The sequence below is a fragment of the Lactuca virosa genome, chromosome 3 (genome assembly GCF_052849685.1).
Source record: "Lactuca virosa cultivar CGN04683 chromosome 3, Lactuca_virosa_CGN04683_v6, whole genome shotgun sequence".
NCBI lineage: Eukaryota > Viridiplantae > Streptophyta > Magnoliopsida > Asterales > Asteraceae > Lactuca > Lactuca virosa.
The window spans coordinates 344364532-344390032 of NC_136428.1; the positions used below are offsets into that span (position 1 = coordinate 344364532).

The 25501-nt window shown below is 37.2% G+C and overlaps 1 protein-coding gene and 1 long non-coding RNA gene across 2 annotated transcripts; both read right to left on the reverse strand.

Annotated features, from left to right (window-relative positions):
- Positions 1 to 9718: 9718 nt before the first annotated feature.
- LOC145163111 (MDIS1-interacting receptor like kinase 2-like) lies at positions 9719 to 10718 on the reverse strand. Its single transcript, XM_079081999.1, has 2 exons — positions 10168 to 10718; positions 9719 to 10019 (listed from the first exon to the last, which is right to left on the reverse strand). Exons 1-2 carry the CDS (start codon positions 10697 to 10699, stop codon positions 9739 to 9741), a joined length of 813 nt encoding a protein of 270 aa, XP_078938125.1. The 5' UTR covers positions 10700 to 10718; the 3' UTR covers positions 9719 to 9738.
- A 3543-nt stretch (positions 10719 to 14261) lies between these two features.
- Positions 14262 to 16038, reverse strand: LOC145163112 (uncharacterized). The gene is made up of 5 exons (XR_013739568.1): positions 15933 to 16038; positions 15565 to 15652; positions 15221 to 15444; positions 14949 to 15093; positions 14262 to 14875 (listed from the first exon to the last, which is right to left on the reverse strand). It is a non-coding gene; the product is annotated as an uncharacterized LOC145163112 (long non-coding RNA).
- Between the last annotated feature and the right edge of the window lie 9463 nt (positions 16039 to 25501).

Genomic DNA, 25501 nt, shown 5'->3' on the forward strand with positions numbered 1-25501 from the left:
CTTCATGAGCTGCAAACCCAATTCCTTTGACGGAAATGGTGGAGTCATCGCTCTAATGCAATGGTTCGAGAGGACAGAGTCGATTTTCGAGATCTGTTCGTGCCCTGAAGGGAGCAAAGTGAAGTTTGCTGCTTGTACCTTCTTCGGAAGAGCCCTAACATGGTGGAATGGTCATGTCAAGTCACTGACTCTAACAGTGGCAAACTCTATGGGCTGGGAAAACTTGAAGGAAATAATGATGAGAGAGTACTGCTCAAGGGGCGAAGTACAAAAGCTGGAACAAGAGCTATGGGAGCTCAAAATGGTCGGTTTGGACATAGTGGCCTACACTAACAGTTTTAGCGACCTGGCAGCACTGTGCCCCGGGATGGTTACCCCAGAGAACAAGAAGATAGAAAGATACATCTGGGGTCTGACTGCCCCGACCCGAGGAAACGTGTTGTCTTCTAACCCGGCCACATTCGATAGTGCAAAGCACCTGGCTCAGCAACTCATCGACTATGAAGTCCACAAAGGCGTAAAAGTCCCGGTTCCCGAACCATCAAGGGAAGGGGACTATGGACAGAAGTCGGGGAACAAGAGAAAGGAGGAGCGAACGAGTGCTATGTACACCGCCACAACACCTGCTACTCCAGCACCGGCCAGTCGATATGCTGGAACCCTTCCAAAATGTGGGAAATGCAACTATCACCACCACGGAAAATGCCGGAAAATGCAGTGTCTGAACTGCCACAGAAAAGGACACACAGTCCGTTTCTGCAGGGCACCGGCTCGACCGATCTCTCAAGTCCCCGGAGTTGAGGAAAACCAAGCCTGCTATGGCTGTGGCGCAGCTGGACACTACCAGGAGGATTGCCCGATAACAAAGAACTCAGGAGCGGATGGACGAATTATGATGATCACCGCAGGGGAATCGACCTCGGAGTCGTCTTCGAGCAGCGGTACGCTTTCGACCTAGTAATTGCTTTGAAAATTAATTTATATTTATATAAGATTAAAACTTGGGGATAACACCTAAAAGTAATTATAATAACTCACTTTTTGAAACAAGTCACAGTATTCAAGAGGACTAAAGGATCCGTTTAGAGAAGCTATGATGGCTAAACATATACATCAGGGTTGTGCATAACTAAGATGTTGCAGACTTAGAGTGAGTGATTCCACCTTAATTCATGTTCCTCGTTTGGTTGTGGATTTAAGGCAGAGTTACTCAGTCGACTGTCTTATCCACCTTAATATTCATAACTTGTATATGACAAGCGATCGTAGTGGTACCGAGGAGGATCGTGATATAAAGTATCATCACCAGTTATCAAAACACTTTCATTTGTATGTACTCGCTCATCGCGGTACGATACGTAGAAGTGTTAACACCAAGAGGAAAACAGAAAACACTAGAACATTTACAAAGAGTACATTTTCGAACACACTAAGAGTACACTATCGAACACACTAAGAATACACAGTCGAACATACTAAGAGTACATTTTCGAGCGCACTAGGGATACATCATCGTATAACACGCGTTCCTTTCAAATTGGCCAAACTCTATTAAGCAAAGAGTCCGTTACTATCATTCGTCATGAATTCGTGTGGTTCTCACCATACTAAGATCATATGTTTCTACCGCCTCGATCGTCAAGTTCTCGAAACTTTCGTCATTCGCATCGACAGTCCGACCTAAACCTCGGTTTTTATCTTTCGTATTCTAAAAACCCCGAAGTGCTCATGTGAAGAGTACTTTTTCCTCCGAAGTCTTAACGACAGATATCAGCAACCATCACGAAATACCACTCGTCCAACATGTCAAGTTCGAGAAAGAGAGGCTATGGACGAATACAACCCACATATCCCTGTTCGGTGTATACGCGAGGGTGGTATATGATTATGATTACGCAGATTTAGTATGTGTGTTTCCGCCCTATCTCTTGTTCCTTGTCTGGTTGTGGACCTGGGGCAGAATCGCACATCCAACCGTCTTACTAATCCTAATTATGTACGACTCGTATACACGAGGTGATGATAGATGGACCTAGTACGAATCCTATTATGAACACCAGGGCAATGTGCCAGGCCTACGAGTAAGTATTCTACAAATCAGAGAAGCACAACCCCAGTAGTACTACGAAGAAAGCAAATTTCGGGACGAAATTCCCTCTAATGGGGGGATGATGTGACAACCTGAAAAATTTTTGCTTTTAAAACTCAACCAGTCAGCTCAGTTGAGTGTCAGGGTCATTTCTACTATCATTTAGCCTCGTTTGGAGTCCGTTTCAAGGTCCAAAGGTCAATACATTCAAGCATTGAGCATAGGAATGGATCGCGTACACTTCTAGCATCAAAACCGGGCCTTACACTCCAACACAAGGAGTGTACGGCAGCACACATGGGTGTTCAGCCGCACACCCCTCTCCTGGCAGCACACTCACGTGTATAAGTTTAGAACTCAGCCTCCTTTAATCCCTTTTCACTCCCCCGAGCCTAGAACTCGATTTCTCTCTCAACTACCATCCGATTTTCAACCTAAATCTTCAAGAATGTAAGTGTTCTTCCTTTGGTTTGTTGTTAATCTTCATAAACTAGTTACAACCTTTGATTTCATCCATTTGAAATCGTGTTTTGGCTAGATCTTCAAATCTTCATCCACTTCACCAAGAACACACACTTGTTCTTGGCGATTTTGGGCCTCCTCGAGCTTCCGGATCGTAAGTACTCTTCCCTTAAGCTTAGAACTTGTTAAGAACATGATATTATGGCCTTGAAACTGCCCAGAACTCAAGAACATATGAGTGTGCGGTCGCACACACTCATGTGGCCGTACACCCTCCAAACACCCTCAACACGCCATCAAAACACCCCAAAAGGCTTGTATACTGTAAATACCATTCCCCAAGCTTGTTGCTTACTAGATATGAGCCTTAGAAAACGTCCAAAACATGTTCATCAAGGAGTGTGCGGCTGCACACACTCATGTGGCCGTACACCCCTTTGATTGGTGCTTTAGGGCTTCCAAAGTGCCTTTCTAGCTTCAACACTTGATGAGCATCAGTCCTACAAGCCTCCCCACCATTTGGAAAACGTTTTGTGCACACTTTACCATGAGTGTAAGGCCGCACACTCCCCTGGCCGCACACCCATGGCCGCACACTCTCTCAAGTGGTCGTACACTCCCTTAGTTTGAATCACATGTGATTCCAATACTTGGCCAAAGTGTTTCCTAGTCCCATGAGGTGTTTTCTTGCATTTGGTTGCTCCCAAGCACTATATTTATGTCAATACATGCCAATGTATGTCATTTAGGACTTGTTGCGTCTCGGGACTTCATTTGTGGAACTTCTCATCATTACACGCGTATTCGTTGAATCACCCACATCAGGTGAGTTCATACCCCGTAATGAATCTTTTAACTGTTTTAAATGTTTTAAGGGGGGGGGGGGGGAATACAAGTTGAACACAATGTTAATTGTGTAATTGTTTGTTATAAACATTTTCAAAAGGATTACTTATGTCATTTATAAGTTATCAAAATATTTCAAAGACTCTTTCAAGTTATGTTACTTTATAGTTTAACAAAACTCCGTTTTTAAAGTACCAGCATAACTTAGCAGTAAAATGAGTCTTTTCAGCAACAGTTCAAGTACATTACTAGTAAACTATAATAGGTATAGTTTAGAGATTCAGTTCATACTAGATACAATACACGATAACAAAAGGGTACACACAATAAAGAGAAACAGAGAGGAATATACTATTACTAGTACAGAGAGGAACATGCTATAACAAGTACATAGAGGAACATACTATAACAAGTACAGAGGGGAACATACTATACTAAGTACCGGGAAAAACACGTTAATTTATCTTTCCGGCTTCGCGTTGACACTGGTACGATTTCACGTACTAGGACTAGCAGGCACGAGGTGATAAACTCAATAATATATCTTTCCGGCTTTACATTGACACTGGTACGATTTCACGTACTAGGACTAGTGGGCACGAGGTGATAAACTTAATAATATATCTTTCCGGTTTGCGTTAACTTTAGTACGATTACACGTATCTGGGTTAGCAGACACGAGGTGATAAAATGTAATAAAATATCTTTCCAGTTACATACGGGTTCACATTTAAACCTTTAATTAACCGACTAAGGATTAAAGACAAAGGAGACTCCCCGAGGTGTATTGTACATTTAATACTACCTGGAGTCTGTATTTTATTACTTTATAGTCAGCAGTGTCACTGCTGAGGTAAAACATTATTTTTCCCTATTACATTTACTTTGTGATCTTCTCACATATTCATTAATGTATAAACTATATTTGTTAATGATAGTGTCACTCGGGAAAATACACACTCATACAAGAAACAAACATACATAACATTTGACGCCTTGGTAGAAGGCTACGTTTAGTAGAAAGGACCATAATGCTAACCTTATGATTCCTTAATGTATACATCAAAGGATACATATATATATCAATAGAATCTGACAGGTAATAGGATGTGTGTTTTCCGTCTCATTTCCTGTTCCTTGTTTGGTTGTGGGCTTGAGACAGATTCACCCAGCCTATTATCTATTCGATTCTAGATATATAGGTTCCGTATACATTAAGTTATCATAGGGGTACCAGGTATGGGTCAAGTCATAAGACACAAGGTCAATGCACAGTTTTCTAGTACAGAACATGTTTTCTAAATCAGAACTTTGGTATACAAAACTAGAAACTTACCAGTTAATGGTTTAGTCCATTTTATTAAACCAATATAAACTAAGTGATTATAGAAGTAATCATTGTGGTCACCATTTTATTATAAGAAATAAGGGTTTTCCTAAAGAAGCTTTTCATCAAACATAAAGGAACTATTACAGTCAACTCCGTGAGTACCAAGGGAATACACCGGGGTTATATACAATAAGGATCTAACAACCAATGGGATGTGTGTCATCTGCCTCAATTCCTGTTCCTTGTCTGGTTGTGGACTTAGGGCAGATACACACAATCGATTGTTTGTTTACTCTGAGTTTTATATAACTCGTATTCATTTAGTACACATAGAAAGGATTGTAGAGTCATTTTTACTCATCTTTAATCAAGGCAGGAAATATAGGATTTCCTGGAGGAACAGGCGAGCTTTTCTAAAAACAGAACTTACAACTTACTACATTTTAACAGCAGTTTACCACAACATATTACAACTTACTACATCTTACTAAACTTTCTACAACTAATTACATCACTAAAATCTTATGAACTCGCCAGCTTAATTGCTGATCAACTCTTTCAAATAACTTGTATTCTCAGGAGCCTAGTAGACAGGTACTCGTGTTGGGATTCAGAAGATGGAGCAGTATGGCTTCATGCCTTGTTTGTTATTTGCTTATATATTCTATGTTTTGTGAATACACCCTTTGTAAACACTTTCCTTCTAATGAAATGGTTGTTTATTACTTCGATTACTATGATGCATGTCTTGTGATACTAAACATGACGTCCTCCATCCCAGACCGTTTCCTCCGTTCCGGTTTTGGGGTGTGACAGATTGGTATCAGAGCATTGTTTACTTATTCATACCGGCCTAACTGTAGCTAACAGTTGTCACCCCAAGCCTACCGGCCTAACTGTAGCTAACAGTTAAGGTGCGGGATTTTCAGTCCCATATAGATCTATACACAAGTGTCACGCTCTCCGTCCATGAGACTCTGGTTATAATTTCAGGACTTGGTTGGTACTTAGATAAGTACGTGAAGTGTGTCTCACAAATGCTATATTGACGGTTATGTGCAGAATAATGAAAAGTCCTTTTTATGATAAATAACAGTATGTATATTCCATAAACTATATCTATTATAGTTTATATCTTTGTTTTCTGTAATTTATTCTAAACTTGGTAATAAAGTGCATATGATCCATAAACTATACCTATTATAGTTTATATGTTTGTTTTCCGTATTGTATCTCAACTGTGTTAAATGATATGTAAGTTCCATAAACTACACATATTATAGTTTATATGTATGTGTTCTACTTAAATGAAAACATGTGTATTGTTAATGATTTGGCAAGTTTAAATCGTAAAATCTGTGATAAAGTTGTTCCATGAAATTTAACATTTGTGTCCAAATGGTACTAAAATAGATTGCAAAAATAATATTTTTGTTTAACAAGTTTAAATGGTTTTATACTTATATAAATATAATATTTACATAATTATGATTAAAAAGGCGGTTGAATAAATAATTTTACCCTAAGCCCACAACCAAACAAGGAACAGGAAATAGAGCAAAATTATCAATTCTATGCCTATTGAACCCTATATATATATATATATATATATATATATATATATATATATATATATATATATATATATATATATATATATATATATATATATATATGTGTGTGTTTTTAATAACGACAACGATTGACAAAATATTGAAATCATTTAGATATTAACACAAAATTTCTTGTGTTACACTTGTATCCCCCCCTAAAACAGTGAAAAATCGTGAAAACGTAGGGGTATGAACTCACCTTGAGTGCGTGTTCTTGGTTAGGTACGGTGTGGTTGCGATAATCTTTGGATTAGAATACGTATAATTCCTGAATTCCTAATAATATATAAACACATAATATTGTGTTCATATTAGTAAATGAATATTAAAGTATTGTATATAAGTCACTAGATTAATGAAGGATGCTTACTGCGAATCCTTCAGAAAACTTTGAAGAACTGCTTTATGGGATGAGTTTGAAGATGTTCTTTGAATTGAAAGGAAAAATGAGTTTGATACTTGAGAGAGAATGGGGAAAGTTTTCGTTTACTGGGAGTGAAAAGTGAAGACTGATCTCTATGTAGTATCTTAAATAAGAAGGAAACTTATGAGGCGGTGATGTGAGGTTACGGTGGTAATTGAATTATATCACATTGGGAAGCTGAATTAAGATAAGATATTTAGATATTTGAGGATGTTTACTGCCTATTTGAAGGTGTTTGCGGCCAAAAGGAAGTGTTTACTGCCAAGTATGACCGAAATCTCACATATGTACTCACAAAAGAGAGATTTCGGTCCTAATGGACTATAAGGATGGGATTTCAGTCCAATAAGTTTGGGTTTACGGTCTTAATGGACTTTAGGCATCTTGTTTTCGGTCCTATGTGAGCCCATGAAGGAGTTTTCGGTCCTATGTGACCGCAAACTCAAGGGTACATAGCCTAAAGTTGATTTCACTAAAACAAGGTAATTCATTTGACTTTTGTTGACCCATTTTACTCCTTAATGTTTTGTTAAAGTTGGGGGAACTCGCTAAGCTTCGGGCTTACAGTTGTTGATTATGTTTCAGGTACTTCTGATGATCGCGGGAAGGCGAAGGCGTGATCGTGCACCTCCTTATATTTCTATGATTTGATTCTGGGGATACTCTGATGTTTAAACTATTTTGAAAACAAATTTGTAATAATTATCGGTTTTAAATGTTTTAAAAAGTTTTAAATTGGCATGATTTTTTTGAGGGTGTTACAAGTTAGAGAGAAATTTTATGGGTATCAATTCGAGATTGATGGGAGCATCTTCCTTATAGATCTCAAACTGATCATTACCAGAGATTTTGATTTCATTTTGAGTATAGACTGGTTGGCTGCAAATAGTTCTAAGATAATATGTAATAAGAAAATTGAGGCACCCGACGTTTCTCAAATTATCGTACGGGGTGAACGACGTTGTGAATCGATCCTCATGATTTCTATGGAAAAGGTGTGAAATGATCATAATAAAGTGGTTGATATATGTCACATATATAGCGCAAATCAAAATAAGAAAGCTAACTATTGATGACGTGGAGATTTAGGAGCAAGGAATCGGTTACTAGGGTTTGATATCTAGCTCCCTATTTATAGTTATCTAGTAACTTGGCTACTCCTTTTTGCTGAGATCGCTCATGGATTGTTCCAATTAATTAAACATTTTAATTAATTAACATCCGGTCCCTGCAATTAGTTAAATTCTAATTAATTCCAAATTAGTTTCTAATTAATTTATCATACAAATTAATAAACTAATTTATCCCGATTTCCTTTTGTCATTTAATTGCTCGGGTCCTAAGGGTAACCCACAGGACCTGTTATTATTAGAAATAAACAAATCTGCAAAAATGGTCCCTGTGGTCGGCTGAAAATTACTACTTTGGTCCAAAAATGTTTGGACTAGCATTAGAGGTATAAACTTTTTATTTTGTTGCAAGTTTGGTCTGATTTGTTTTGAATTTTTTTGAAATGATAGTTTTCCTTTCATACTTTCATTTTCTATTTTTCTATATTTCAATAACTAAAAAAAGAAAAATAATCTTGTTACCTCTTCCTTGTATCTCTCTCTACATTAAACACACTCAAATACTCAAAATATAAACAGTATCACCGCCAGAAAAATATAAAGACCACCACCGCCGGAAAATATAAACACCATCGCCGTCGGGAAATATAAACACCATCACCACTACCTCCTGAAAACCTATGATCTAAAAACCCTCGTTTTTTGGCGCCGACTTTGCTGGTGCCACCCATTTTGCTGCCTCCTTTGCAGATCTGTTGAGATATGAATGCCACTACATGTCAAAACCAGCACCACCTCCCTTGGATTCCCTAATAGATTCCCACTACCGGAGAAGACAAATCCAAATCTTAAGAACTTTTTAGATCCGAGATTTTATCGGATCTGTTTTCAAGTCCGAGGTTTACAAGACCGACGACACTAGTTTTGGGATAAATTAGTTTATTAATTTGTATGATAAATTAATTGCTCAATAGTTATGAGGTTGGATACTATTTCGACATGAATAGTAAGAAGTTGGAATTCTAGTCTTTCAAAGTGAAGTGAAATGAGTACTAATAATTAAAATCATATAATTTCTATTTCAACTAATTAGTAAGTTATCGTGTGTAAATGTTCCAGGCTGCTAAAAGTTGCTTTGACTTTCAATACATGTTTTTACATATGAATGAGTTGGGTAGTGTTGGGGTATATATCATCAACACCAAAAAAATTGTGTTACAGACTTGCCTAAAATCTTTGGCAACCCTCTTGAATTTGAGTTTTATTGTACGGAGCTTGGTGGAAGGTAAAAGTATTATGGCAATGTATGAGACTAGAAGAAGGATGAAAAAACAACCGCCAAATTTAACCTGGAGTCGATGGCCAAAGTAAATTTAAAAAAGAGACCATTTTTTTAGTAATTTAATTTTAAAGTTAAATTGTTTTAACAGTTTGTCTTGAAATTAAGTCGGGGTAACTAATTCCACATCTCTTACTAAAAAAATCAACCGATTGCCACCCAGCACCAACTGATACCTGTATGAGTACCCATTATATTGTTTAAAGTTCTATTGGTGTTTGTATCTCAGTCTTCATCTATTTGACGAAAATTATAGAAAACAATTTATTGTATATAAACTAATTTACCAATGTTATTTTTGCTAGTTTTTACATTTATTGGAAATCCAAGAGATGGGAAAACTTGTTGATAAATTTCACCTGAAGAGTATTCAGCGACAGATTTGCCCATGACTAATACTTGATTTTACAGAAATGTAGCTTCTAAAAGGATAGCAATCTTCACTGACTTATTTGTTTCTCTACTACATAATGATTCAAGAAAACATATGAGAAGTTTAATAACAAAAAAAACATTTAAATATATTCAACAGGATGAATATAGGGAACATGACAAAAGCAAATAATTAACATTTCATCAACAGATTTGAAACTTGGTGCATTGTTGGCCTTTCTTGTAGATTCGAGTTCAAACATGATCTTGAGAGATTGAGTACTAAATTAACTTGTTTCTCAACTTGTGGTGAAGGAAGTGGAATACGACTATCTCCAACATTTGCTAACACCAGATAATCAGTAGACAATGTTGGTAGTTCACCAGGATGCTTTCCCATGATCACTTCAAGTGAAACGATGCCAAAGCTATACACATCATATTTCTCGGTTGCCACCATCGTATAAGCAAGCTCTACATACAAAAAAACATCAGATAAAAACAAAAAAAGCTATATCAACCCCACAAGATTATAACATAGATACATATAAGTACAAATACTTATTCATATATAACATGAAACTTAAGAAAATGTAGAGCTAACATCACAAAATGATATTACCTGGTGCGATATAACCATAGGTGCCTGCAATTGCGGTCCAATTGGATGAGTCTAGCTTTAAAAGCTTGGACGTGCCAAAATCAGAAATATGTGCCTCATAATCAGAATCAAGAAGGATGTTGGCTATGGATATGTCTCTATGAATTATAGGAGGTGAGCAATCGTGATGCATATAAGCCAAACCATTAGCTACACCCTTTACAATATTGACCCTTTTCATCCAATCCAATTCTTTTGCTAAGATATCGCTTCTTAAGATTGATCCAAGGCTTCCCTTTTCAAGGTATTCGTAAATCAAAAATGAGTGGCGGGCATGGGAGCAATATCCATAGAGTTTCACTATGTTTCGATGCCTTATGTTCGTTAATGCACGTATCTCATTAAGGAATCCATTATGATCAACATTCTCAGATGATGAGTGAAGTTTCTTGACAGCTACCACATTGTTAGGTTGTAGCTCGGCTTTGTAAACAATTCCATATCCTCCGGTCCCAATACAATATGCTTCATTAAAATCGTTTGTTGCTTTCATGATATCATCATACGCTACTTTTCCGTCAAAACTTGTAATGGAGAAATAATCACCACTTTCTTCTTCCAATGGTTTATGTGGAGACTTTTTCTTTTGTTTTAGATAAGCAATGAAGCCACACATGAATAAACCAAGTAATATTGCACAACTAAGAGGCAATATAATTACAAGGATGAGCTTATGCTGAAAGGGATGTTTCTTCTTCTTAATAATTTGACTTGCACAAACTTTTATTCCTGTAACATTTCCACACAAACCTGGATTTCCTATTATGGACGCATTCAAGAAGTTGGTACAAGGGGGAACTCGACCTGTGAGTTCATTGTAGGATAGATTGATATCAATCCCGCTAGGTAAGCTTGTAAAAGCATTAGGAATAGACCCACAAAGTCTGTTGTGAGACATATCCATATTCTGCAAATTTTTCAAACTTTGAACTTCAGATGGTATCTCCCCCGTGAGCAAATTATGAGATAAATCAAGTTCTATAAGTTGACCTAATTTACCAATCTCAGATGGAATTTTTCCACTGATCTTGTTATTACTAAGATTTAGTTCATAAATGTGCGACCACTGACCAATACTACTTGGTATAAACCCATTCAATCTATTTGTGGATAGATCGAGTTCAAGTAGTTCATTGAAAGATCCGAGCTCCGGAGGTATATTACCTGAAAGTTGGTTATCACACAAGTACAAATACAACATACTTTTCATCTTCCCAAACTCCTTTGGGATCTCACCAACCAAATGATTTGAAAACAGAGCAAGCCTTTGTAGTTGAGTTGAATTTCCAAACTCCGGAGGAATAGTACCACTAAGGTGATTGTTGCCCACCTCAAGAATAGTGAGAGACTTCAATTTTCCAACCTCATTTGGAATGAAACCTGATAACATATTCTCATGGAGGTGCAAACTCTGTAGATTGCTCAGGTTTGCTAGTGATGAAGGAATAGAACCACTAAGTTGATTCGACGCCACAGCAAGAGCAGAGACATAATTCAAATTCCCAAGTTCAGTAGGAATGGGACCAGATAATATATTATCATAGAGGTACAAAATATGTACATTGCTCAGGTTTCCTAGTGAGGAAGGAATAGAACCACCAAGTTGATTGTTGCCCATCTGAAGATGAGTGAGAGACTTCAAATTCCCGAGTTCATAAGGAATGGGCCCAGATAAATTGTTGCCATGGAGGTGCAGACTCTGTAGGTTGCTCAGGTTTCCTAGTGATGAAGGAATAGAACCACTAATTTGGTTGTTGTACACCTCAAGATGAGTGAGAGACTTCAAATTCCTAAGTGCAGTAGGAATGGGGCCGGATAATTTATTCTCATCGAGGTACAGAGTCTGTAGGTTGCTCAGGTTTCCTAGTGATGAAGGAATAGAACCACTAATTTGATTGTGGCTCAACTGTAGATCAATGAGAGAAATCAAATTCCCAAGTTGGATAAAAATGGGACCAGATAATTTGTTCTGACTTAGGCACAATATCTGTAGGTTACTCAGGTTTGTTAGAGATAAAGGAATAGAACCACTAAGTTTATTGTAGCTCATCTGAAGGTCAATGAGAGACTTCAAATTCCCAAGTTCAATAGGAATGGGTCCAGATAATTTATTCTTACTTAGGTACAAAAGCTGTAGGTTACTCAGGTTTGCTAGAGATGAGGGAATACAACCACTAAGTTTATTGTAGCTTATGGAAAGTTCAGTGAGAGACTTCAAGTTCTTAAGTTCAATAGGAATGAGACCAGATAGTTGATTTTGATAAAGATAAAGGAAATTCAAAGATGTCATATTACCCAATGACGAAGGAATTGAACCACTAAGTTGATTGGTGTTCAACGCAAGATCAGTGAGATGCTTCAAATTCTCAAGTTCAATAGGAATGGGACCAGAGAGTTGATTTTGGTCCAAATAAAGAACTTTCAAAGATATCAAATCACTCAATGATGAAGGAATTGAGCCGGATATATTGTTTGAGTCTAGGTAAAAGATGGTTAGGTGATGCAAGTTACCTATTTCAGATGGGATTACTCCAGAAAACTTATTCTCTGAAAAATCAAGGTACACAAGTTTGGACAGGAGTCTGATTTCTGGTGGAATGGGGCCAAAGAAGTTGTTCATACCAAGATCAAAATACGTAAGATTGTGTAGCAAAGAGAATGGAAATTGGTGGAGTGTACCTTTTAAGCCAGATGAACAGAGGTTCAGCCTATGAATGCTCCAATCAATATTGCAAACTACACCAAACCAAGAAGTGCATGGAACTGATGCACTTGATTTCATAGGGAGAGGAAGCCATGAAGAGAGCAAGGAGTTGTTTGGGATTTCGAGGCTCTCTTTCCATTTGAGAAGAGCATTGGCTTCCTCCAAAGAAGCATAAGCAATATTTGGTTTGAGGAAGAGTGGAATGATTAGTAGAGCTAGAGAGAAGAGTAACAAGTTTGAAGACGACATTATTTTGCTTAATTTGCTGTGTTGTGTTTTGAAAAATGATGGTTTGTGTGTGTACTAATTTATACTTGAGCTACCAATTTCCCTTATTTTTCGTTTTGCCTTATTGGAAAAGGAAAATTTGAGCAATGTCATATGTTTCGACATGAAGTCATGAAGTGTCTTCTTCTAGAAGTCACTGACTCACTGTCATTTTTTCCCACAAGAAGTGTATTTTACTTTGAGTGGTATTTCTCATAGAAATTTTAGAAAATGACTGAAAGTTAATAAAGAAATTAAAAGGTCACTTCGCAAAAAGACAATGATATCATATGTCGACCATGGAAGTAGAAGTGAAATTGTGTGTAGTTGATTCCGAAATCAAACTAGTCTAGATTCTATTATTATTTCCAATTACAGACCAGATTAATATAAAGAAAAAAAAAACAGAATTTAACTTCATAAATCGAAAACTTACGACTGAAAAAATTACATTGAAAAAATCTTAATCAAAAGACGGAACAGGGACAAAAGGGCTTAGTGTGTGTTTTATACTTATGCAATCAATGCTTTTTAGTGGATAACTATGTGTAATGGGTCAGTGGTATGTTTTTTAGTGGACGATTATGTTAATGGGTCAATGGTAATGGTATTCCTTGAACGTGCGAATGGGAGGAAAAAAGATGATTTAGCATAACATATAATATCATTTTTTTATTATGAATATCTAAACTGTCTTATACTAACTAAAAATGAAGATAATTAAATAAAAGGTGAAAAACCAACTACTTTATTATACATATACATAATTATTTTTTGGGAAATTGAGTAATTTAACCACATTTTAGTTGATTATTAATAAAAACTAATGTAGGTGCTCATGCTTTGTATGCGTCCGAATGGTTTTTGTTTTTTTTTTTTAATTATGTGTGTGTGGGTAAGATACTAGCCATTAGGAGGCCTTTAATTGTTGTTTTATGTTTAGAGATACATGGGTTTTAGAACATTATATATTTCATTAGTTTGTAGAAATGGAGTATGTTAACCAAAGAAATGGCAACATACTTTCATATTTTCATTTATTATGGCACCGTACTTTCATTAAGCAATGACATTAGATACCCAATTGAAAGATAAACAAAGTACAAGTTTTGGTTATCAAAATTACAACTCAACTCTTGCACATTTACAACATATGCAACAAAATAACAATTTCTTCAATTTCCATATTTTTATCTAGGAAACAACTCACATTTTCACAACTCCATTTACATAATTCTCGTATTCCATATATACATCTTCTGATTTTTTAGCTCTGAAATTAATTTGTTCCTAAACACACCACCATTAACTTGTTTCATGTGCTTTTGCTCGGGTATTTGGATTTCAAGAATGTGAAACATCAATAAAGATGAAACAGAAATAAAAAATTGAGATCGAAAACCCTATTTTTCAAAAAAATAGAAATAAAATTAAAACTTTCACCTCAGACTTTGATTGCAAGATGTGCATTATGTTGAAAGTTTTAGCTATAAGCATGTCTTCAGCTATTACCCATAGTCCATTTGACCAATTCCAAAAGCAGCCACTATTAATGACGTTTATTTTTGAAAAAAAAAAAATAGAATGCTTTAACTCAACCGATTTAACTCAACCGATTTAACAGGCCCATGTTCTAAACTATATCTGTTATTAGTCCTCTCTGGAATTGTCCAAATCCCACCTGTAGAATCTCTAGACCTAAATATTAAGCAATTAAAAAAATCAGCTAATTTCTGCCATTTTTTGTTAGAAGTTTTATATAAAAACTCACCCTGATGCAAGATGTGAATCAGATGGATGCCAAGAACAATCTAGAACTGCATCAGTGTGTCCTTTCAATGTCAAAATCTCTGATTTAAGAATCCTCACACGAGTTTGAGGGGTGGAAGAGGTAAAAATATCCATTGGTGTTGTTCCTACAAAGTGACCTTAGAAGTATTAGATATTACATATATGCCACTAATATTGTCAAGTGAAAAGTTGATATACGGTTTTAATGGTTGTAATTTGTTCAAACTGAAATGAGATATTCAAGAAACTTACCCTTATGCAGGTTTTGTATATTTTCTTCATCATCATCATCATCATCTATGATCAATTTTCTGAGTTTCCTTTTGCTTGGCTTATCCTTAACATCTTTCTCCTTCTCCTCACTTTCTTTCTCTTTACTTTCTTTCTCCTTTTGTTTAGCTTTCTTTCTCTCTTGTAAAATTTGCCTTAGTTGAAGTAGAGCCTCCTCTCCTTCATTACTCTATTAAAATTATCAACTGGAAATAGAAACGAAAAATTTACTATTACCACTTAATAAAAAAATCAGATATACACACACACACATATGTAAACACCCAAAACCATTCATACACACTGAAAAACAGAGAGATGCATACACTGACATATCCATTCATAGCAAAACACAAACTCAGAATCTCAACTTCATTTTACAGCATTCGTTGAATACGACATTTCATCGAACACCTGGCATACAAAACGAAATTTACATATAGCTAAGATTATGTATTCTGCTAAGATCATGCACAAATCCTTGCAAGTTACAGTTAGAAAGAAGAACCATGTGAAATTTTAGTAAGCTGAAAGGAAAATAGAACTTAAAGAAAAAAGAAAAAGCATTCTCACAAACATCTGTTAGGCGCCAGTATTTCATGAAGTTACAAAGTCAAACAGAATTTGAAACGCAAACTGAAATAAGAAGCAAAAGACATTGGATCGTTTGTGCATGGAAAGAGAGAAATTTTACCAAGAATCGAGGTAGCGGAAGGAGGAATCGATTGTGTCTGGATTCCTTTTCGAACAATTTTTACTTTTAACTTTTTCATTAGGACCGGTTATAACACCCGATTCATATTTCATCTCAACGACCGAAATGATATTCTCAATGTTACAACATGTTAAAATATTTGAAGGGCGTTTGGATAAATAGTTTTTAGCTTATTAGCTTTTTTTTTTTTTTTTTTTGGAAAAGAGGGCAACGCCTCCAGCAAATGCATTAAAAAGGAAATATAGAACAAATACAAAACAAGCTAGACGGAGAGACCGACTAGCGAAGAGTTAGTCCAGTTGTTGGACCCCAAACCGCGACATAAGTAAGAAAATTACAAAGAAAAATACTGATACTCATAAAGCCCACAAGCCATAAGATTAGACCGTCGGGAATAAACCACGACCCCTCAACCAAATTAAGTACCATGACCATTTTCATTGATTGGCGGCCAATTGCTAGGCCTAGGAATTTTCCATCTTTTGTACACCTCTTCCATAGGAGTCGACCATTTGAAAGGAAGACCACAAAACCGAGTTTTCAGAGAGTTGAGAACTTGATTCACCAGTTTTGCTTGGGAAGCAGTGCTTCCATTGTGATGGCGAGAGTTCCTTTCTCTCTAAATGAAATAGATCGTGGCAGCCAAAGCAAGTTTCTCAATTTCTGTTTGTATGTGATTGCTTTGAAAGCGGGGAATTTGGTACTCGATTATTTGTTTCAACCTGAAATCCGGGAATTGGATATTACACATATCACACACTTTAGTCCAAACCTCATGCGAATACTGACATTCAAAGAATAAGTGGGTCGTCGAGTCAGGCACCATCTTACAAAACATACACTTGAGGTTCGCCGAGTTTTGCCATATTTGCATTCGTTCCTGTGTCATCAATCTATCATGAATGGCAAGCCAAAGAATGAAAGCATGGCTTGGAATGTTGAGCTTAAACCAAACCACCTTATACCAAGGAACGACCGGGCTAGCTATCCTGATATCCTTCCACACTTGAGTAGAGGAAAACTCAACACTCTTTCCCTCCAAGTCCCGCCAATAAACCCCATCATCTTTATTTATTTCGAGATTAGGAAGACCCTGGAGTTGGATATTAGGGAACCGAACTCCCCATTCCCAAGGCCACCCCGAGCTATGATTACTACAAAACTGGTGCACCGTGAGGTCGTTGGGCAGCCCATGAAGATTCCTTTCATCTTCCGTTATGATATTGATCAATGGGCCATCTGCATGCCAATTGCCATACCATAGATTTATGCTCGTTCCATCCCCGGGTACTCTCCATAAATGTTTCCATATTTTGTCTCGCAAAGAGAGCATATTAGACCACGAACAGCCTTCAAGATCCTTGCTTTTAACCTCCCAAAAGGTTTGTTTTCTAAGATGATGGATTTTAACCCAATCAACCCATAGAGAGTTTGTTGCAGTAAAAAGTCTCCAAATTTGACGGGAAAGAAGAGCTTCATTCCAAGTCTGTAAGTTACGTATTCCCAATCCTCCTTCTTCTTTAGGTCGACACACCATTTTCCACGCAATCTTAGCGCATCCTTTCTTTAAGTCGCCACCATTCCATAAGAAACCCTTAAAGACTTTTTCTAAGTCTTTGATAGTTGTTTTGGGAAGGAGAAGAACCGAGCACCAGTAAACCTGCAGGGATTGGAGCACATAATTTATGAGTTGAAGTCTACCAGCAAATGACAGAGCTCTTGCTCGGGATGCAGCCAGCTGTTGCTGCAGAGCCTCATTGGCTCTCCTAGTCCTTCCCATAGCCTCTTCGAGTTGGCAAATTCGGACCGTGTTAATGCCAGAGTTGGCATCAATCTCCATGACCCTGTCGATGGCTGCCCGGCCTTGATCGACATTCCGAGCAATCCTACGGACCATGATGGACAGGACTCAGTCATCGGAGCCTCCCTCGCTTATGTTGTAAAAGCTTCGGTCTCCGTTGAAGGGTAAAGGCTGACCCTGTTCGTCACTCCAGCGGTTCAAGTTTGTTGCCCACAAAGGAGTGGGGCCTTGAAATGCTGGTCGGGGGTTGAGGTTTGGTACTGGAGCCTCTTGGGGCAGGTTGTTGACCTCTGGTTTGGAGTCAGATCCATCCGAAAAACCTTCTACGAGGTGATCATCCAAAGGGATTGGATGGTCATCTTCTGGCTCTTCTTCAAGCCATCCAGCATTGCCTGGGTTTGGGAAGTATGGGTCGCCGGGGAGATGGAAGTCAGCCATGTTATCTACGCGAGAATAGGGGAAAAAGAATAGTTTAATAGACGTACTAATTATGATAATTATAAGATGGCCCTTACTAGTTACTTCAACATTTGCGTAGTGCATACCAGTTATATGTAACCAAGGCAGGATAGACCTTCGAATAAGTGACCCTAACTCTAAATCCACAACCAAACAAGGAACAGGAAGTAAAGCAAAGGTCACAGATTCTAAGTCTATAACACATTAGTCACATATAACCTTAGCGTATCTACTTAGCAACTATTGACCTACTAGTAAAGACCTTGTTAGTTCTCAAATAAGTACTTATAGTAACACAAAATACTCCTATAGTATTTTAGGTTTCTGTTTTGTTCTAATGTTCTCGTTGTAGTAGTGTTGGTAAGTTTTTAGACTTGTTGCAACACCACAACCATTCTTAGGCACATGCTAGTCACTCCTCGGAAAATATAGTTGATCAAGCTATATCCTCCCAGGTTTGACTATATGTCTCTAAGCCTAATCGTGTTGTTCAACAATCGTAATTCTTTTGTTCTTTCTTAGTGACCCTGATTTGAGTGTGAATGCAGGTAGGTATACTTTGGTTAAATATTTTATTATTTAACAGTATAAACTCTTGGTCAGAGTATTTTAATCCCGATGCGTTTATAGTTTGTATATCTTTTATGGGTTGATATATTTGATTCACTATAAACAATGCTCTGATACCAATCTGTCACACCCCAAAACCGGAACGGCGGAAACGTTCTGGGGTGGAGGACGTCATGTACAGTATCATAACAATGCATAATAGTAAACAAGCAACAACATCCATTGCATTAATAGTATAATTTTAATACAAGCATGTTCTGAAGTTTATAAGACACCAAAAATGAATAATCAAAATAAAAGATGAGTCTTGAATGTGCTCCATCTTCTCAAAAGTCCCATCGTTACCTGTCTACTGATGACCTGAGAATACAAGTTATTTTGAAAGAGTTTATCAACATTAAAGCTGGTGAGTTCATAAGTATTTAGTGTCATCGCTTGTATGAAAAATATTAGTGACAACGTAATGTAAGTGTTTGTACTTCCTAGAAAATCCTATATTTTCTACTGAAATGTAGTCTTCTACCAAGACCCGACTTTTGTATGTTTGTTCACTTGTAAAGGTATGAGTTTTCCCAAGTATAACTATCATTATCAAAATATAGTTTTCATTAACATTTATGTGAGAAAATCACAAAGTAAGTGTTATAGGGAAAATAATGTTTTACCTCAGCAGTGACACTGCTGGCTATAAAGTAATAAAATGCAGACTCCAGATAGTATTAAATGTACAATACCCCTCGGGGAGTCTGTTTTCCTTTAATCCTTATTAGATTAATTAAAGGTTTGAATGTGAACTCGTTTGTAACCATGCTGATTGACGGCTGAATAACTGATGACCTTCCGATGTCATAATATAATGAGGTGACATTTTGTCACCCCTTGGCCTTATTGGCTGGGACTGTAGCTAGCAGTCGGGGTGTGGGAGTGTCTGTCCCGTATAGATCTATACACACAATGCCCGCTCTCCCTTAAGGAGACTCTGGTTACAATATGATACAACACTGTCTTGTTGTATCCTTAAATAGTGCATCACATTCTAGTTATAGTATTCAAATGTATGTATAGTAAGTCATAGTGTAGCGATGTTCTCTTTGTACTAGTGTATAGTATATTCTCTTATATAGTGTATAGTGTGTTCTCTTGTATAGTGTATAGTGTGTATTGTATTCCGTTATAGTGCGTTTGTAACAACTTGTAAATGTATTGACTCTTGTATGCTTCGTTGTACTAGTAATAGTGAGTAGTAATCTCTTAAACTATACCTATTATAGTTTACTAGTAATGTTGTTTGTATGCCTTTGCTACCCAAAGGTACTCAACTGTAGTAAAAGCTTTTATATCTAAACACATATATATGATATATAACTAAGGTTTCAACGACATTCGGACAAATAACAGGATACTCTAAGTCCACAACCAAACAAGGAACAGGAAATAAAGTGAGCTATCAGTCCTAAGTCCTTCAAATCTTACTTATATAAATATATCTGTATAGACATGAGTTTGACAATAATATAAGTTTAAAAGAGTTTAATAAAGGATTTAGCATTTAAAAGAGTTTAATGAAATGTTTTGAAGTGTTTAAAAACCATAAGTTTGGTAACAATTTGAAAGTAATAGAAAATCTTTCTGCTTGTTCTAGTTATTAATCACATGTGATTAGTATAATAACTAGAATGTTTCAACTTGTATCCCCCCCCCCCATAAAAGCATTTAAAATCATTTCAAAGGTTGATTAAGGGGGTATGAACTCACCTGCAGTGAGTGGTTTGGATGGAAGTGCCGGATAGGATGCTAAGTGTCAAGTGAGGACTTGAGCACACACGGATCCTATTTAACATATAATGACACATATATGTATCTAATTAGTGATTAAACAACTAATTAAGCAAGTAGATGTTGGATATAGTGTCTAGGTCCATAACTTTATTTGGTATGTACTTGACCCGACCTGGCATGGTCCATTTAGGTTGCATGACATTGCAATACTTGGATAGACTAAATGAGAGAAAGGACACTTGTGATTATTAATATATTATAAGTTCTAATATATTAATAATAGTATTATTTTATTAGTATTGATCAAGTATTAATTTAGAATTAATTTGGTGATCAAAATGAGACTAATTGAATACATAGGGTTGATTATGACAATCATCTAATCTTTTATGGTGGATTCATGATCCATGGTTTATTGTGATTTGGAGCTCCATGGATATGGGAGTTACAAACCCATGGATCATTAGAAATCAAGAGTCATGACAATTAAGGGTATTCATGTGTAAACCCTAATTGTGACAACACTATAAAAGGAACCCTATAGCTAGCAAAATCGGCCACTAGTTGAGTTCTAAGAGGGCATAACCGATTTTGAGTGTTAGTGAAATTCTCTCAAGTTATTCCAAGTCTTGTGGTGTTGTGTGAAGCATTTGAGGCACAACATTTGGGGTGCTGGGCTCACAAAGTCTTCAAGGAATCCAAGCAACAAGAAAGGTATGTACTTCTACTAGTTTTATATTACATATTCCCCATGCCATGCTAGTTAGGAAGTAAACCTTGAAAAATCAAATTTGCATGTATATTAGAGAAAACATAGATTCAAGGTTTATAGGGTTGCATGTACACCATAGGAGTGTTAGAATGCTCAAAACCCATCAGTGGTATCAGAGCCTAGGGTTGTTTTCTGTATATTTGATGCAAACTGCTTGAAAAATCGAAAAAATGTTCACTGTTCGACTGGACTCGTCGAGTGCAAGGGGAAAACTCGACGAGTCCAAGACAAAATTCATCCTACTCGTCGAGTAGGATCATGCACTCGACGAGTAGGTGCGTGTTGGGCAGTTTTCCGAGTTTTGTTGCTGGAAATGGGCTAGAATCATTATCCCAAACTGTTTTGGACTTGTAAAATCTGTTTTTAAAAGTGGTAATGATTATGTTAACCCATTTCAAATGACTATTATCAATTTTCAAGTTTTATATGTGATTTCTTGAAATTGCTTGATATGAATATTTGTTCTTATGAGTTTTAGAAGATCATAGGAATTGTGTGTAACATACATGCTAGATTAATTCATGATCTTAATGCTTATGATGGTGTTCATAACTTGTCCTCAAGTTATGGATAACCAAAAGTCACTTCTTTAAAAGTTGTCATTAAAGAATAGTAGGTTTCATAAAATGAAGAATCTTCAACTTTATGAACCATTAAAACTCATAAGTTACAAATTTGAAGAGTCTTGAAATAGTTTCAAAACTTGCCCTCAAGTTTTGGAATTCGTAAAGTCGTACACTTTAATACTTTAATTCCAAATTAAACCTTAGATTTTTAAAAGTTTAAAAATCAATACTTATACTATTATTATAATCTTATTTATATAGATATGTATAAGTATAAGTCATTCTTACCGCAAGTAGGCCTCATTCACGAAGCCGGTCTATAAGGGGGGTATAAGGTTGTTGCCTATAAAATGGCAGCTTAATGGGTGTCTACTCTCACCCACCGCTTCCTTGACTGGTGGAGGGTCGTTAGCCGAACGGGTAGGATAAGACTTTAACTCTCATTAAAAGTATAATGAATTATAAAGTAACTATACATTATTAATTCCCAATCTTAGTTACTTTAGGAAAATGTGAAATAGGTGCTAGCCCATAAAATTACACTTTGTACCTTACCAAGTCGTTAGTGGAGCGTGTGTAGTTAACCGGCACACTAACAAGGACTAGTAAGTGTGGCAAAGGATAACTTGACTTTATTATAGATCGGTAGAGCGTGTGTGGTTAACCGGCACATCGATTAGCTAATATAGTTAAGGGTACCAAGTCAATTTGTATGGTTATTCACACCTTGTTTGTAATCCTCGGCATCCCAGTCACAAACTTGAGAGGGCACAATCGAGATTTAAACATGCCATTGAAAAGTTCAATGTATCTCAAAAGATCTAGGAGTTTCAAATCCAATAAAACCTAATAATAAAATATTTCGTTCTTATGGTGGAAATTGGTAAATCGTCATTTACCTACCTTCAAATATTTTATAGCTTGGATTACGGCATCCCTCTTCCAACTATAAATAGTTTGTTGGATCCTAGCCTTAATATTTCATTTGGGTGACTTATTAAGGACTCTTAATCTAATGAAACTTGTCTTTCTTTTCCTTCAGATGTCTTCCAACAATGCTTCTGGCTCAAACCCAACAGGCTCTTTTTCCCTTATAAACTTGTGTGGGAAAGTCACTTTTGATGGATCCAACTTCAATGAATGGATCAGAAACATCAGGATGATTACCCGCTATGAGGACAAGGAGTATGTCCTCGATAGGGAGCTTAAGATTGTGAATGAAGCCACTGCTACTCCTGAAGAGTTTGCGGAGTTTGTTGCACATGAAAATGATGCTACTAAAGTAGCATGCATCATGATGGCCACCATGACTCCTGAACTTCAAAAATCCTATGAAGATTTCTACCCCTATGAGATGCACCTAGATCTGATGGAAAGGTACCATCAGAGCGCGCGTCAGGAGAGGTATGAAATCATCTCCTCCATGATAACAACCAGGATGAAAGATGGTGAACCCATCACCGGTCACATGCAGAAAATGCAAAGGTTCGTTGACCGGTTATTGAAGCTTAATGTGGACTTTCCTGAAGAAATGGCGATTGACATCATTCTCCATTCTTTACCTCCAAGTTATGATCAGTTTCGTATGACTTATCATATGAACAAGGAGGAAGTCACACTGAGTAAACTTCAAGGACTTTTAAGGACAGCTGAAAATGGCCTTAAGAGTAAAGCGATTGTTACTTCTACTTCTACTCCTTCAGCATCCCCTGTTCTTGCGATTGGGCAGGGAAAGGGTAAGAAGAGGAAAACCCCTTCGAAGGGTACCAAGGGTAAGCCCCTTGATGGTTCCTCTTCTAGTGGGACAAAGAAAGGTCCCATCACTCCTTCCTCAAACCCAAAGGAAGCACAATGCTTCTATCAAGAAAAGGGGCACTAGAAGCGAAGCTGCCCCAAATACTTGCAAGATGTAAAGGATGGGAAAGTTAAACCCACCCATGCAGGTATTTATACAATATTGTCTAATAACTCATCTAATGCTAATTCTTGGGTGCTTGATACAGGTTGTGGTATTCACATTTGTACTGATTTGCAGGGCCTAAGAAGAAGTGAGCAAGTGGAGCACGGGAAGATAAACTTAGTCATGGGCAACAGGAAAGCATCACCTGTCACCAAGATAGGAGTTTATTCTTTATTGCTAAATAATGGGTTAATGTTAGATTTGAATAAATGTTGTTACTCACCAGAAATGGCGAGAAATATTATTTCTTTTCATGGCTTGTACAAACAAGGGTTTACATTTTTATTTGATAATAATAATGGTGCTATTAATGTTTACTACAATGATGTATTTTACTTTAAAGCATTACCTTGTGATGGTGTATATGAAGCTATGAATGTTGTAGACAATCTAGGAAATAATGTGTTGTATATTGATTCTTCGAATAGCTTGGATAAAGCATCCTTGTGGCATTGTCGTCTTGGACATGTCAACAAGAAGCGCATAGGCCAACTCCAAAAGGCTGGAGTCTTGGAATCATTTGACCTAAAGTCGGATGATGGTTGTGAGTCTTGTTTACTTGGAAAATGACGAAGTCACCCTTCACAGGTACTTGTGATAGGGGTGAAGGTTTGTTGGACCTGGTACACACAGATGTGTGTGGGCCCTTCAGAGTTGCTACAAGAGATGCTAATCGCTATTATGTGACTTTTACAGATGATTATAGCAGATATGGATATATATGCTTAATCAAGCATAAGTCAGAAACCTTTGAAAAATTCAAAGAGTTTAAGCAGGAAGTTGAGAATCAATTGGGCAGGAACATCAAGATGCTCCGATCCGATCGGGGAGGAGAGTATCTTAGCATTGAGTTCCTTGACTATCTTAAGGAATGTGGGATTGTCTCACAATTGACACCTCCCAGGACACCACAGTTGAATGGTGTAGCTGAGAGGCGCAATCGAACCTTGTTGGATATGGTTCGTTCCATGATGAGTCGAGCTTCGTTGCCAATCTCTTTCTGGGGGTATGCCTTAGAGACTGCCGCCCATATCCTTAATCTAGTCCCTACTAAAAAGGTTGCCAAAACACCTCACGAGATGTGGACTGGGAAAGTTCCCAATTTAGACCACATCAAGATTTGGGGTTGTGAAGCTTTCGTGAGGTGTGAGACTCATGATAAGCTTGAACCTCGAAGTGAGAGGTGTATTTTCATCGGCTACCCACAGAGATCCTTTGGTTACCTCTTCTACAGACCCAGTGATAATGTGGTCTTTGTAGCAAGAAGAGGAGTCTTTCGTGAGAGAGAATTTATAAGCCAAGGGGACAGTGGGAGGCAAATTGACCTTGAAGATCTTCAAGAGTCAAGCGGTGAAGGAACCTCAAATACTATCAACCAAACTGAGGAGGAAACTCCTGTTGATCTGATAGATGAGTCTGTACCTCCGAGGCGTTCCACTAGGGTGAGGAACACACCTGATTTTTATTATGGTTATCACATCACCACTGAAGGTGATACATTTATTAGTGATAGTACACTAATAGATTTGGATGAACCTAATAATTACAGGGAAGCCATGGCAGGCCCCGAGTCTGCTAAATGGAAGGAGGCTATGGACAGCGAGATTCAGTCCATGTATCACAATCAAGTGTGGAACTTGT

Excerpts from the sequence above, each read along its gene's own strand:
- LOC145163111 (XM_079081999.1), bottom strand. The coding sequence starts at position 10,699 with ATGAAAGCAACAAACGATTTTAATGAAGCATATTGTATTGGGACCGGA. Across the intron at positions 10,020-10,167 it reads CTATGGTTATATCGCACCAG|AGCTTGCTTATACGATGGTG; the intron begins GTAATATCATTT and ends TTTTGTATGTAG.